This window comes from Buceros rhinoceros, unplaced genomic scaffold (assembly GCF_000710305.1).
Source record: "Buceros rhinoceros silvestris isolate BGI_N320 unplaced genomic scaffold, ASM71030v1 scaffold35545, whole genome shotgun sequence".
Classification (NCBI taxonomy): domain Eukaryota; kingdom Metazoa; phylum Chordata; class Aves; order Bucerotiformes; family Bucerotidae; genus Buceros; species Buceros rhinoceros.
Window position 1 is genome coordinate 5077 of NW_010413965.1, and position 13991 is coordinate 19067.

A 13991-nucleotide genomic window follows, 5' to 3' on the forward strand; every position below is an offset into this window, starting at 1 on the left:
CGTACTAAAATAGGCCATTGTGGTGAAGGTACCAGCATCTGCCATTGAGCTCGTGATGGAAGGAGATGGATGTCCCTGCGCGGGGGGGCGGGTAAAGTGGGATCGTTGTCAGAGAGAACGACTGCGGTCACAATCGGGACGGACTGGCGGAGCTTGCCAAGGTCCCGGCCAGGCTTTCGCGTCGCGCCTCAGTCGTTAATGAAAGAGAATCATTGGTGAAGTATCCGCAGAACTCGATGCGACATCCAACCTGTACAGGAAACTTCCCCCCTCGCTGCCCTCAATATGAGGAATCACATAACACCATTTTACCAGAACGCACCAGAACTCTTTGCTCTTAGGAGAGGACAAAGACCGGATTTGTACCATCCCGCAGCGATCCCGACGAGCGCAGCAGCCCAGAGCAGTGCTCCCGGAGGATTGTGACCGGCGTTCTCTCCTCGCTACCGTAAGGACACAACATGGCTTCCATAAAGGCATTTCACATTTTACCAGACCCGCTGACTGCAGACTCGTCACTTTTTCAGTAGCATCTTGGCAAAATCAGCATTGGACATCTTCTTCGGCTCCTCGGGGGGCTTGGATGAAGTTGCTGGTGAGTTCTGGACCATCCCATTCTCAGCCTTAGCCCCGGGGTTACTCTGGCGCTGTAACGCACGAGGCATCATGGAAAGCTGCGTCCTCCCCTTCCCTCGCCTGCAGAGCAAAAAGCGACACTTAAGATGGTCCAGGTGCTCTCTGAACAAATCATTTCAGCTTGGGGAAACAGGAAGGACTTTGTTACAGTGAGGAACGCTCTTTGCAATACCTCTGCTGTCGTTTGCTCTAGTACAAGCAGAGGGGAGCTCTTACCAGGTGCCCTTTGAGACACCGTACCTAAGTCCTAGCAGTTGTTTTCTGCCAACACTCCCTGGCTATTGAGGCGCCGTCTTTATCTACGGGGCACGTACAGCACCATGCTAAGCATTAGGAGTGCTCTGAAAGGCGAGAGCACAGCCTCAACACTCGCTGTGAGCAGCAGCTGCTTCTCCAGAACGAGGGGATGTGGGAGTTATTAGCACTGCAATGGGGTGCCCGATACTCTCCATCGCTACAGGCCTGTCTCTACTGATAAAGAAGAAAAATCCGCTTTTCCTCCTCGATCCAACAACCCCATTTTCCATGGTTCAGCACCCTTTCAATGTTCTCTCACACTCTAGACAACATTTCTACGTTTTAGTGTGTGAAGAACCCAGTGTTTCCTTCCCGAGCGGTCCCCCTCACTGGTACTTACGCCCCGTAGACCGGTCGTGGCACGGCGAACTGCGAGGCTCGGCCTGCCTCCCCCTTGTCCGGCAGCTTCCGAAGAGGCGGGTTACTGATGGCCACCTTGATGACGTGGTCCTTCATCGTCAGGCCATCCATCTTCAGCACAGCCTGTGAGGCCTGAGCTTCGTTTTCATATTCCACATAGGCCAGGCCCTAAATAAGGAAGGGGGGGTCACCTGCGTTAGCTCTAGAGCTTCTCTGCATGACAGCTTTTGCGAATGATTTGGCTAAGGAAATTGTACAGAAAGCAGACTTACAGCTGGCTCAGAGGCCCGGTGTTTAACTACAACCTGCATTTCTCAACTGTCATCCATGGTACCCTCATTTGTGGAAGGGGTATTTAAAAAAAAAAGAGACAATCGAGACCCCAGTAAGCAAATACAATAAAACACTTTGTCAGTGGCAAGTCTCCCTTCTAAATAATGTATTACACACATGCCCAGGCTGGACAGATTGGGATTCATAGTGGAAGAAGGGATAAATCGACCTATCCGGCTAGATCAGCAAGATCCACACAAACTCGTGCCAAAGGAATCGAGTCCCTAACACAGGCCCATTGTGGCCACCTTGGTTTCAAGAGCAACACCCACCCTGAGCAGCTCCAGCAGGGCTGACAGGCACCATCTCTAAAGGCTGGCGCTGCTGTCCCGAGCAACAGGGCTGGAGACAAAAGCAGTCTTTGCAGGAAACGGATCCGCACCGACTACGTGTGGTAACCAGCTGCTAACCGCTCTGGTAACCAGCTGCTGCTGGTGCACCTCCATTAACAGGGACTGATTCCCAGCACACAGACGAAAGGGGACCTGCCAGCATCTGCTATGGCACTTCTGCAGCCAGGACACTGGCTGGAAGGCATCGCCTCTCAGTTCTGGTGTTGGTTTAAACACTGTTCAAACTCTGAAGGTGTCTGTCTGCAGTATCCAGTTTCACAGGACACGTATCAGATTTTATGTAACGTTCAAAGTACATTTATTTGTGGTTTAGACAGAATCCCAGCTCAAACTAAGCTCAGGGGGAGGACTGCAAGACTGGGGGTACACGAGAGCACTTGTGTATGGTTTGTTACTGCACTTGAGATACTGCCAAGAGCCAGAAAATACATGATAAACTACGGGCACACCATCACCAAGACAGCGCCCAACCCGCAGGCACGGCCGAGGTGTCGGGTAGAATTCTGGCAGAGTGGCAGCTGGTTTAGAGTCTCTTATTTAACAGAGTCATTTATTCCTGCGTGGAAATAATGAGCCCTGTCAGAGGTGGCTCATTTCTCGCTGGTAAAGCTCTGTGCAGCAGGTGTTACCAACAACGGCCTGGAGAACTGAAGAGCGGGACGAGGGGAGTCGGTTATGCCAGGTGAGCCCCGACACCTCAGTTATTTTCAAACCAAATGCTCTTTTCAAACTCACTAATGCTTATTTTTACTAAACTGGAAGTGCTGTAGACATCTTCTCCTCCACCCCCTTCACATCACACGATCTTCTTGTGTAGTTTAAGAAGTACTTGGGAAAAACTCCTACTCTTTATCTGTTGGCACAGAGACACGCTGGGCTGTTGAAATCCAAGCGTTTCTACGAGTTTTAATGCAAAGCCAGGTTGGCAGCTTTTAAAATATAAAGCCTGCTTGTTGAATCTAAGCCTCACAAAGATTCTGTTTGAGGGAATTCTTTAAGGGGAGGGCGCAGTGAGGATGCCTACCTTGGGTTTCCCGGCTCGGTTGGTGACCAGCCGGATGTCCTTCACGTTCCCGTGCGCTTTGCACACATCTTCCAGCTCTTCCTTAGTGCAGGAGAAGGGCAAACCCGAGATGAAGAGTTTGTGCTTCTCCAGGGTAGTGCTGTACCTGAACACCTGAGGGAGGGAAAAGGCTGTTAGACTCCAAACCAGGGAGAGGCTCCAAGGATTTCTATCTGTTCCACCTCCAGAAGACTATCAGAGTACTTGGTACACGTGCGATCGAAAACCACCTCTGAGGCACAACTAGTATCTCGAAAGATATTTGCATATAAGCATAAGGACTCAAGTAGATGTTCTAAACCCCCATGTCTCCTGCACACTGAGAAGGGCCATTGATGATGTCATCTTCCTCAGCTGTCACGATCCGAACCATTACGAGTTTCTGTACAATAACCCCAGAAAACCACTGGTTGTAGAAGTGATCTCCAGTACAGACCGTTACCGAGAACCAGTGGGTTGTACAGGAAGTGCCCACAGCTGTACGACTTGACCAAAAAAAGGTCCTTCACAGATCAAGACACTCACGTAGGCGCCAGGGCACATCACACATGAACACATGAACAAAGGGCCCAGATCAGACTGCTGGAGATTTCCAGCAGTCTGCCAACATCAGCCCTGGTTTACAGCAAAGTAACCAAGTTGTGAGAACTCCCAGAGAACCCCACTAAGACACACCATCACCACCCCAAACCAGCACGACAGGAATTCACAGATGTGGGGAAACCCATTGAAAGAACAGGAGTTTACCTTGAAGTCTGGATTCTTGTTCTTGTCAACACATGGTGAAACGAACATCGGCCTCCCCTCCACGACTTTACGATCCAAGCCAAGAGCTTGGAGAGCAGATTTTTCTTCCTTGAATTCCACGTAGCAGTAGCCCCGGAAAGTGCCCTTGTTGCTGAACACGGGACGGATTTCTGCCACCTCCCCACAGCTCTCAAAAAGCTCCTTCAGTTTCACCTCAGGATCTGCCATGGTGTAGGAGAGGTTGCTGACAAAGACGGTGACGCTGTCTTTACTGCTGTCGTGTAGAACTTTGGGCATGTCTTTTCGGCTGGTAGATGCCTTTTCTTTTGGGTTTGCCGGGTGATCTGCCTTTTCGGGCCCGCTTCTTCCAAAGAGCCCAGTTTCCACCTCCATGTCTTCCACAAGTACGCTGTCGCCATCGCCCTTGTGCCGCTTGCTGGGCTGCTCTGCTGAGGAACAACAGCAAAACTTCACTAGGAGAAGCGACACCGCTTCATTCACCACAGGAATTAAGCTCCGTTCCCTCTACAGAGTGTGGGAGCGGCACATGAAACCACAAACGGTGACAGGTCTCAAAGACACAAAGTAAAATCTCCCTCAGGTTTTGAAGAACAAGTAACAGACAGAGAGGATGTAGATGAGAGCAATAAGGATATTTTTTCTGTCAGTTAAAACTACTGATTCATGCTCTTAGTTTTTATCTATAGGATTATTTTTTAAAATTTTCTTTTTGAAATAAGAAACAAAAATGTAAAAGCGCCCAAGCTCCCAGGGCAGCAACCTACTAAAATCTTCTGTTACCACCTTCCAAGAGGCTGCTGCAATACTGAACAACCCGGTTTAGACACATGCCCCAGTGCCACTGATGAGTTGGGAAAATAATTTTTAACCAAAGAAAAATAAAATCAGTATTTTGAAGAACTTAAAGGCTCCCCCGTAGAAGTTCTTCTATACTTCTGTCGAGCAGAAGCCATTTAGATTTGCTTTCATTTTGCTACCACAAAGATCTCCCAGGAGAGAGACCCTGAAATCCAGCAGCTCTGAAGACACCAGTGACAGCTCTTCCTCATCTGCCCCTGACAGGAGGGAAACCTGGTGCCCGAGGTCCCAAGTTTTAATTATATTGTTTACCTTCTTCTTCTTGTCCCCATTCACCCTCATCATCCTCATCCGCTTTGCGCTTCTCTCCAATCCGGGCTTTTTTAGCCTTTTTGGAAGCTTTCTTTTCTGCCCGAGCCTGCTTTCGTTGTTCTGCTTTCTCCTCCTCCTGCTTTGCCAGAGCAGCTTCTTTCTCAGCAGCCTGCAAATACCCAAGATTGGTTTTGGTTTGGTTTTTTTTTTCCCTAGTGACTGCAGAGCGTTTTCTCATGTACCAAACCTGGCAGGTTTTGTCCTAAGCCATATTAAACACAGCGCTACCAGGATCATCGTTTAAAGCACCTCTCAGCTGCTTGCTCTCAGGGCTCTCCTGGAGCACTTGCTACTCCTCTGTCCCCCAAGAGGGGAGAGATAAAAAGCATCAAAAGAGGTTAACCTGAGTTTTAAGCTCAGATCAATAGTTTGGAGGCTTTAAGACAATGGAGGCTTATCTAGGGGAACCAGCATTAGAAATCTGGGGTTCAGAGGAGCATGACCTTCACACGGGTATTTCCTAGACTGCTGGGGTCTCCACAGGCAGTTCTGACCTTTGCTCTTTGTTCATTGACTCGAGCTAATCTGTTTTCCGTTTTCTGAACGGCTGCATCCCAGTCTTCCAGTGTTCCTAAAGGAAAAGACAAACAAACAATTCTAGTATTTAGCTTCCCCACGATGTGAATACACAATTCGGGGAATCGCTGGCTCATGGAACTTAATCTTAACCATTACATGTGAAAATTCTAACTGTAACGAGCAGCCTTCAAATAAAAAGCAAGCAAGAACCACGCAGAGCAGAAACCTCTCATTTATAATGGGACACTCCAAAAAGGCATGGAAAAACTCAACCAATTTCAGGAGGCTTCAAGTCAGGCCAGAAAAGAAGGAAAAACAAAAAGAGCTGCTTGCGCGTACTGTAACAGTGAAAAGAAACCAAGCCTTCACCAGAACTCAAAACACTGCACCAAAATTCAGCGGGTATCATTGCCCACCACCGAGACGGGGTGCAGCGAGTCACCTTCTATCCTCTCCAGCGTGAGCAGCACCTCGCAGACATGCTCGGGGTAGTCGCTGGTGCACTGCACAGCTCGATGCAAGGCCTTCCTGCAGTGCTGCGTGTCCCCGTGAGCCCTGCAGCGGGGGGAGCACACAGTGAGGAGCCAGCCCTCCACGCAGACAGTTCACGACGTTCTGCGCCCCCAGCGAACGCGACACACCAAGCTCTCACCTTTCGAGGTTGTAATACTCCAGCCACATGTTTGCGTACTTGGCATTCCCTTTAGTCATGATGTGGTCCCACAGCTCTCTGGCCTTCTGCATGTTGTTACACAAGCGGGCCTGAAACACAGCAGCCAGAGCATGCCATCTACCGCAGGGTCCTCTGTTCAACACCACTAACCCCCCTGCCGACACCCCAGGTGATGCCCGCAGACCCAGCAAGACCCATCCACTCCCTAAAGCCACTGCAGGGAACACCTAACCTGGACTTTCCACTAAAGAACATTTCCCTGCCCAACCGTGACATCAGTCTTGGGTTCTGGCTCCCACCTACGTTGCATCTTGGTCATTACGAACAAAATTAGTTGCTTCTGAATTTTTCCTTTTGTCATTATTCATGAATGTGCCTACAGAGCACTCAAACCCAGTTCTCGGTCTAAAGAAGAGCTTCATCTGTCACCACCCTCAGACTCTCCACCAGGAGGAGGCGGCAAAGACCCCTGACTGGGATTGACCTGATGTGACTGCAGAGGTACACGGGTACACTGGAGAGCTGACTTCAGACCTGCTTTAGCAGAAGCTGAGTCACACCCAGATGCACCTACTTTCTCTCTGCTCTAAGCGGACAGAAAGTGGAAGTAATTAATTCAGATTCAGGCCCAGACCGTTCAGGAGGGCTACAACACCCGAGACTTTGGCAACCACCCCACGCACTGCGCCCAAAGAAATTACAGCACAAAGGTAACGTGACTTATCCCAATCACATTAGTCTGGGGCAAAGACAGACAGGAAGGAGAAAGGGTTACACAGCGAAGTCACTGAGAGGGTGCCCAGGTAAGGAGGATCGGGATGGAAAAATCAGGCAATTCCCTTCAGTCCAGCAATTTAAATACAGCTGACAGAAACATCACCTCAACTCTTGCCCAGTTCTGCATGATGGTGCAGGAGGGATCTCCGCTTTCACTGAACCCTGCGAAGAAAAACAAGTCCTGGTTGGGAAGGGCTCTCGGAAATAAAGTGTTTATTAAACAGGTTCTACACTGGAGATGAAATGTTTATCTGTAGCTTTCTTAAAACGCTCACGATACTTGAAGACAAGTTAAAACTCTTGTGTGGAGAACTGGTGCAGAATAATTTTTCTAAGAGAAGAGAAAATGATATATCAGATGATTTAACTCACGCTCTTCTACTTCTTGTTTCAAATACTCCACGGCACGTGCGAACGCAGACCGCAGCTCTTCCAGCTCTTTACTCGAATCTTCAGAAGAAAAGAAAGAATTGCCTTGAAGTAATAATTTCATTCTCATCTCCCATCCACTAAAACCTCTTTCCTAACACCCACAACGAGTGGCGCAATTTATTACTTCAGTAAAACTCACCACACGCATAATAAAAAACCCCACCAAGTACCTAAAACACAAGGCAGGGCTTTTTTCCAACAGCACAATCTGTTCGGTTTGAGCTGCTTTGAACCAGCTGAGCTCACATTTTAGAGACACTAACTGGCCAGAAAGTAATTTCTGTGAAAGGCGTGAAGCTACTGTTAATTTTTTTTAAACAGTAACACCACTGTTTCAGAGGGTAGAAAACAGTTTATATATTTATTCACACAAATACTGTCCATACCTTGTGTAAAATCCACCCTCCTCCTCAGGTAATCCAGATACGCCTGCCAGATCTCGACATAGTCCGTGGCCTGGATGAACCCCGCATTCAGCGCTTTTTCAAACATTTCTGAAAAACAATAAAATGGGGGAAAACACCCACACATTAAGGGTGTTACCTTTGTTACCCACACAAACAGATTTACTTTTCTGATACCGACAAACTCAGCAAGCTGCAGCGAGCAGCGCGTACACCCTACGGTTCTAGGAAAACACAAGGCGTGCTCCGTGCGGGGAACTGCTTCGGGAGGTGAATTTCAAGGCCGGTTTAATTCAGTAACGTTCAAAGTTGTTCACCGCATGCTCGGAACTGCAGCTGCTCAATAAAGCCGCTTTGCCCCAGCGGCGCACAACTACACTTCATACTTTACGACTCCTGCAGCAGGATGGAAACAAATCCTGCAGCGTCCTGCGGGTCTCCTGTTGTCACCCGCCCTTCAGAGCGCAGAAGGTGGCTCTGAGCTGTAAAGGAGGTTTGCTGAGATGGTCTTTCTTTACCGGAAATAACGCCATGATCAACTCTATGCCTCTCCATCGCCAGAAGGTATCTGATCCACAGCCCCACCGTCCAGGGACAGTTCCTGACAGCGCGGTCGTGAGCAGACAACACCAGTTCTTTCACCTTCAACTGCCGGTCCTGAAATAATCACAGAAAGTTTAAAGTTCCTGTTGCCAGAGAGGCCACCGGAGACAAATACCAATTTATAAAGAGCCAACTAATACCTTTAAAACAGTACTTTCATTTTTTTAGTTGAGAAGCTAAGACAAGAAGGGTATTTTCAATTCTATACTCTTATAAACCCAGGGAACACCTTCAAAATAAAAAGGACATGCTCAGGAGCAGCACAAACCAGAACCCCAGGCCATACTCGGTCTGCAATACCTGTCAGCTTCTAACCAAGGCAGTTTCCACCCATGACAGAAAGATATCGAGCGCACCACTGAAAACCCAGAGAACCCAGAAGGGGAGGTGAAAAACAGTTTCTGAAGAATTTAAAGACTTAAGGGACAGGACTGAGGTAGAAATTACTGGACCGTTGTTTGAGCCACTAAAATAAAACACAAAGAAAAATGAACTCGCAAACATCTGTTATTTCTTCCTTACCAAATACTGATTGTAGCGTGCCCAAAGGTCTGGCACAAGGCAGTTCTCAGCCAAAGCCCTCTCATAGATGAGCTGAATGCGAGCCGGATCACCCCCTTTCATCTCAAAATCAATGTAAGCCTGATATTCCGCCAGCTTCGGTGTTTCAGCACCCAGCTGCCCAAAAAACAGGGACACAAAACGTTAAAGTCTTCTCACATGGTGCTCACAGCCCAAAGAGTCACCCAGAAACACTCAGCTGCTGGGACTAGAAAAGATAGTAAGGTGTGGGAAAGAATGTGTCACCCCGTGACTATGAACTCTTAGTTTTAAAGAAGGGTGTAAGTAACAGCATTACCAGTGCCTCCTCGTACGGTTTACACTTCTCCAGCTGCTGCAGAGCTTTTTTGTAATTCTTTATTGTCGTTTCGGGGATCGGATCTTCCGACCATTCCTCATACTCCGCAAACGAAGCCTCCATGTCTATGGAATCAGTCACAAAACCCCGTCAATAACAGTTAACAAATAACCAGTGTCCAACTTGTATTTGATTCTAACATATTCACGCTTTTATTTACGCTTTTGACCCTAACCATCACTCCGCCGCACGCTTACGGGGTTCAGATGCTTCATGTTACATGGAGCACTCACTGCATGACAAACTCGGGGCAAGTTGTATCAAAACTACTCATCTGGATGTTGAAAACCAAAGCGGCCAGACTTTCCCAAGGCTTTAAAGAAGAGAGACCAACCCAAAATTCTTTTAATATGCAGATGAAGAGGTCAAAGAACCGTGCTTAACTTTCTTCTGTAAGCAAAGCAGCAAGAAAAGGGGCTCAAGGAGCTTAAGCACGAACTAGATGTGGCAGGACTTGGACAATCCAGCTCTCAGCGTGCATCACTCCCTACCAGCCACGGACCTTATGCCCACAGCTGAGCTCCCAGTTCTGTCCTCATAAACTTGTACTTCAAATGGCCACAAATTATGTACTGAACAAACAGCAGCTTCAATGAATAAGAGTATTTCTGCACAAAAGGGATCTGTGCCTCATTCACGAGGCCCTGAAGACAGGCAAACAGCATCAACTCAAGAACGTGCAAGTTCTGCAGCTGCAGCTCACGCGGCTCTGCCAAAGGAATAATCACGACTAACGCCTGGAGGGCCGTAACGCCGCCTATTGACGCCGCCTCTCCAAGCGCGCCCCTTACCTAGCAGCGGGATCCCCAGCTGGCGCCTGAACAGCGTGTCGATCTTCTCGAGCTGGCTGCAGAGCATCTGCTGCTGCTCCGGCGATGGAACGCTGCCAGGAGCTGGCTACGAGCAAAAGGCAGGACATTTCATCAGATCCCTCCAGCCTGGGCGGATGCACACAGCGGGGTACGGTTTGTGAGCTGGGGATCCGGGCTCTGAATGGCTACGTGACCCTTCAAGGGCAGACACAGCCAACCTGCACTTCGGGTCACCCCTGTGAAAGCTAAAACGTGGCAACAGCCAGACTCCGAAGCTGGGTGAATGTGGAAAACGCTCCTCCCTGAAAGCTGACCCTCGCAGAGGGAAATGGTAACCAGAAAAAAAAAGTGAGCAGCATGTGACGATGCCATTTCACAAACCCCCTGGGCCGACAAAGCGTTTTTCAATAAATCCCTGGTGAGTGCACAGATGACTTAAAGCTTCCAGCTTGCTGTCTGTGAATGGAGGGGTGTTCTGTTACTCCTCTGTTAGAGCACGGCATAGAACGGGACCTTTAAAGGGACTTGTAAAGATCATCTACCCCTCCCACTGTGGCAGGGACATTAAGTTCCATCTCTTATGTAGTTTTTAAAAAAAAAGGCAATATTCACATTCTGGCCACCTTGTAAAAGCCCTTTGCAGATGTCAGACTGGGCGCTCCAGGGATAACACGCTGTCAATCCAAAAGTCACAAAACATGTCAAATAAGGAATGAGTTTAACGCTGAAGTAGAACAGTGCAGGAACGTAAACACAACTGACTACAAGCAAAAATACGCCCTGGCAAGAACACTGTTGAATCATGAAGGCACTCAAAACAGATCAAGTTAAAGCAGCAGAGTGAAAATTTGCTTCTGGAGATGAGATTTTATGACCTTATTTAAACACAAACCCATCACTATATCGCCTAAACACACAGAATGCTCTTCCCGGACCAAAGGGTTGGTTTCTACAGCTGGAAGGAGACAACCTCATGGGACAGGAGAGCAGACCAAGGAGGAGGCGGCAGCACAAGAGGCCTCCAGAAACTGCCCCTCACTGCAGCCTCACCTGTGCCGTCTCCAGGATGGCGTTCTCGAACTCACGGTATGCTTCCCACAGCGCCGTTCCCTTCGTCACGTGCAGCCCGACCGCTGTTAACGCTCGCTCGAATATCGAGCGAACCTTCTCAATTCCTCCTTCCTGACCGATGCCACCGATTGAATACTGGGCATATTCCAGCCAAATCTCAGGGCCTAAAGGAAGTTACGAGAAAGAGATGACCTAAGGCCTTAAAGCTAAGAAAAGGCAACTCCCTGCTCCCCAGACGCCTCACGTGCTGTGTATAAATAGAGCAACACATGACAATTTTCTTCTCCACCCAACGTAGTAAAGAAAAGTTACAGTATTTGATTCTGCACTCTGGGTTCAGCACCAGCAGCTGCAGTTTTCCTCTGAAAGCAGCGACTCCTGTGGCTGTTACTGGCACCGACTGACCCCTCTTTGCCTCCTCTGGTACATCAGAGGTGCATCAACAGCCCCTAACAGGAACTTCACTTTGGGTGAGCACGTGTGCAGAGCTGGGACCACGAAGCTGTCGCACTCCTGCGGAACTCAGATGGAAATAGGTCCCTCCTTCTCCTCCCAGATTCCTGTACTTGCCTGGTCAGCACTGTGAAGGTGAGGAGGAGGTGCTAGACCAGCATTAGGTGCCTGACAGCTCTCCCACCACTAGTAGACTGGGAGCAATTTAGTTTCAGGGACCCCTAGTAGAAACTATCCAACCCATGGATGTTAGATTGCATGTCCCAGACTCCAGAAGCCCTTCCAAACCCTGAGTGCGACCCCTGCAGCAGGTCCAGAGGACACCCCCCCTCAGTTCTTCATCTCTCCAGTCCTCCTAAAGGCTCCCCAATGCCACTGATTTGCCTCAATGTCACCAGGCCCTCTCTGCTTCTTCAGGCATTGCATTTTCATCACCACAAAACCAGAAGAGCAGGTGGTTACTCAGCGCTTGAAGCAAAAGGTTCTAGGCTACAGCCAGAGGCAGCTCCTGACAAATGGAGAGACAACATGCCACGCACTGCCCTCGTTTTCAGCGAGGGTGATCAGAGGCTAGTACCAACTTCACAGGGTTTCAAGAACTCTCTCTGCCAGGCAGCAATGACGAGCTGTTCCAAAGAGCTGTTGCCCAGCGAAGCAGCAGCAGAGACAGTGCAAAGCAACACAGAGGAGAGGAGCAGGCAGCAGCCTTTTGAAAGCATTCACCTTCCTCAGAGGAAGCGCTAAAGACCCCGCAAGGGGTAACAAAGGAAGCCTTCCCCAAGCGAGGGCCACACCTGCTGCTTTCAGGGATCAGAGAAGAGCAAAATATGCATTTAAAGCTTCTTACAACATTCTCTTAGATCTTAAACCCTGCAGAGGTACTTAAAGCACCGCCTTTGAACAGCCTCAACCCCAACGCCATGGGAAAACTGAGCATCTCGTCACATTTTTCATCCAATTCCTGCATTATAACTGAAGGGAAAAACACCTGGAGAAGGAAACCCGTGATCTGAATGAACACAGCACGTTTCACAGCACATATTACCACTCACAGATGTAGTCTTTCACAGCTCTCTCAAACAGCTCATAAACTTTCTCTCGCTCAGAGCTTTCAGAAGCCATTTTTATCTCATCCTTCAACCAGTCCAGCCAGATTTCTGAAAGGAAGAAGTTTAGAAAAGCATCAACAATGTTGAAAATAAATCAGTTAAATTCTTTAGGAGATTTTTTAGTCACAGGCTTTAAAAAGGTAAGAGGACAAGAGCATTTTCAGCCTCCCCAGGTACCCACAACTAATCTAACAGAACAGATCCGGGCTACAGCAGCTGCATCCTAGCAGTGACTTGCCCAGCTGAGACAGACAGACAGACAGACATCCCCTCCCACCAGTTCCTGCTACACAACAGCCTCTGGCAGAGGACGGGGCAGGACAACGCGGTCGCAAGCAACAAGAACCCAAATTCCTGCAATGAGCTTGTTCCTCTGTGCCTGCCCAAGGCCAAGCACAACGTGGCCATTAACACCAACAGCATTCAGCATTTCGAAGGTCTCAGAGCTGTTTTTTTAGGTTTCTCTGGGCTGGAACGATGCTGTTGAAGCCCGGCATAAACACGCTATCTCACTACTGAAACAGCATTTTGCACCGATGATGCTCAAAGTGTATCGGCTGCAATGGGAGGAGAAGATGCTCTGTACCTTCAGTGAGCGGGAAGAGTTCGCTCATCTTCTGACGAGCTCTCCTGAGCTTGACCAGCTCTCCCTCCTGGCGCAGCAGCTTTATCAGATCCAAGTGACAGTTATAGTCAAAAGCGTTGATGGAGAGCTTCAAAAAACAACAGTAAAAAAATCTCAGACTCACTGTTGAGTGATGAACACGAAGAAATCGGAAAACACGTCTCAGAACAGAACCTCATACTCTTTTTTGAAGCACAATAAACCTCACCACCCCACCAACCTCCCCGCACAGTTACACCAGACTTCACTATTGTTCACAAGACGCTTTCAGGTCACAAGGAGATGTTTATCACACCAAGTTTAACAAGCTTTAAAGTTAAGCTTAGAGCTTAGCTTATGTCTCTAGAGGTTACTGCTCAGCAGCGCAAATGCCAGCACCAGGCATGTGCAGAACGAAGAAAGGCTTTTCCAACAGGGCCAAACGTGCTTTAGCTTCTTCAAAGGCAATAAAAAAAACTCAAGACAGCTAGATAAGCTTTTTCAAACGAGTACAAACTGACCACTAGGGCTCTCCCCTCCCATTTCCCTCTCAAACAACCCCCCCAAACCGCTCAGTTCCCACTTCAGTCTCCAACCACTCACACCTTGACAGACTCCCAGCATCACGAGCAGCC

At 48.7% G+C, this 13991-nt stretch overlaps 1 protein-coding gene across 1 annotated transcript; it reads right to left on the reverse strand.

Moving 5' to 3' along the window:
- Positions 1 to 515: 515 nt before the first annotated feature.
- Positions 516 to 13465, reverse strand: SART3 (squamous cell carcinoma antigen recognized by T cells 3; the record flags this gene model as incomplete). The annotated part of the gene is made up of 18 exons (XM_010136948.1): positions 516 to 696; positions 1274 to 1461; positions 3004 to 3156; positions 3790 to 4238; positions 4921 to 5089; positions 5475 to 5551; positions 5942 to 6054; positions 6152 to 6261; positions 7053 to 7111; positions 7322 to 7399; positions 7768 to 7875; positions 8304 to 8442; positions 8911 to 9066; positions 9248 to 9372; positions 10099 to 10204; positions 11170 to 11354; positions 12696 to 12800; positions 13339 to 13465. Coding segments are annotated over 18 exons (2628 nt in total), but the record flags the coding sequence as incomplete, so codon positions are not given.
- Positions 13466 to 13991: the final 526 nt, after the last annotated feature.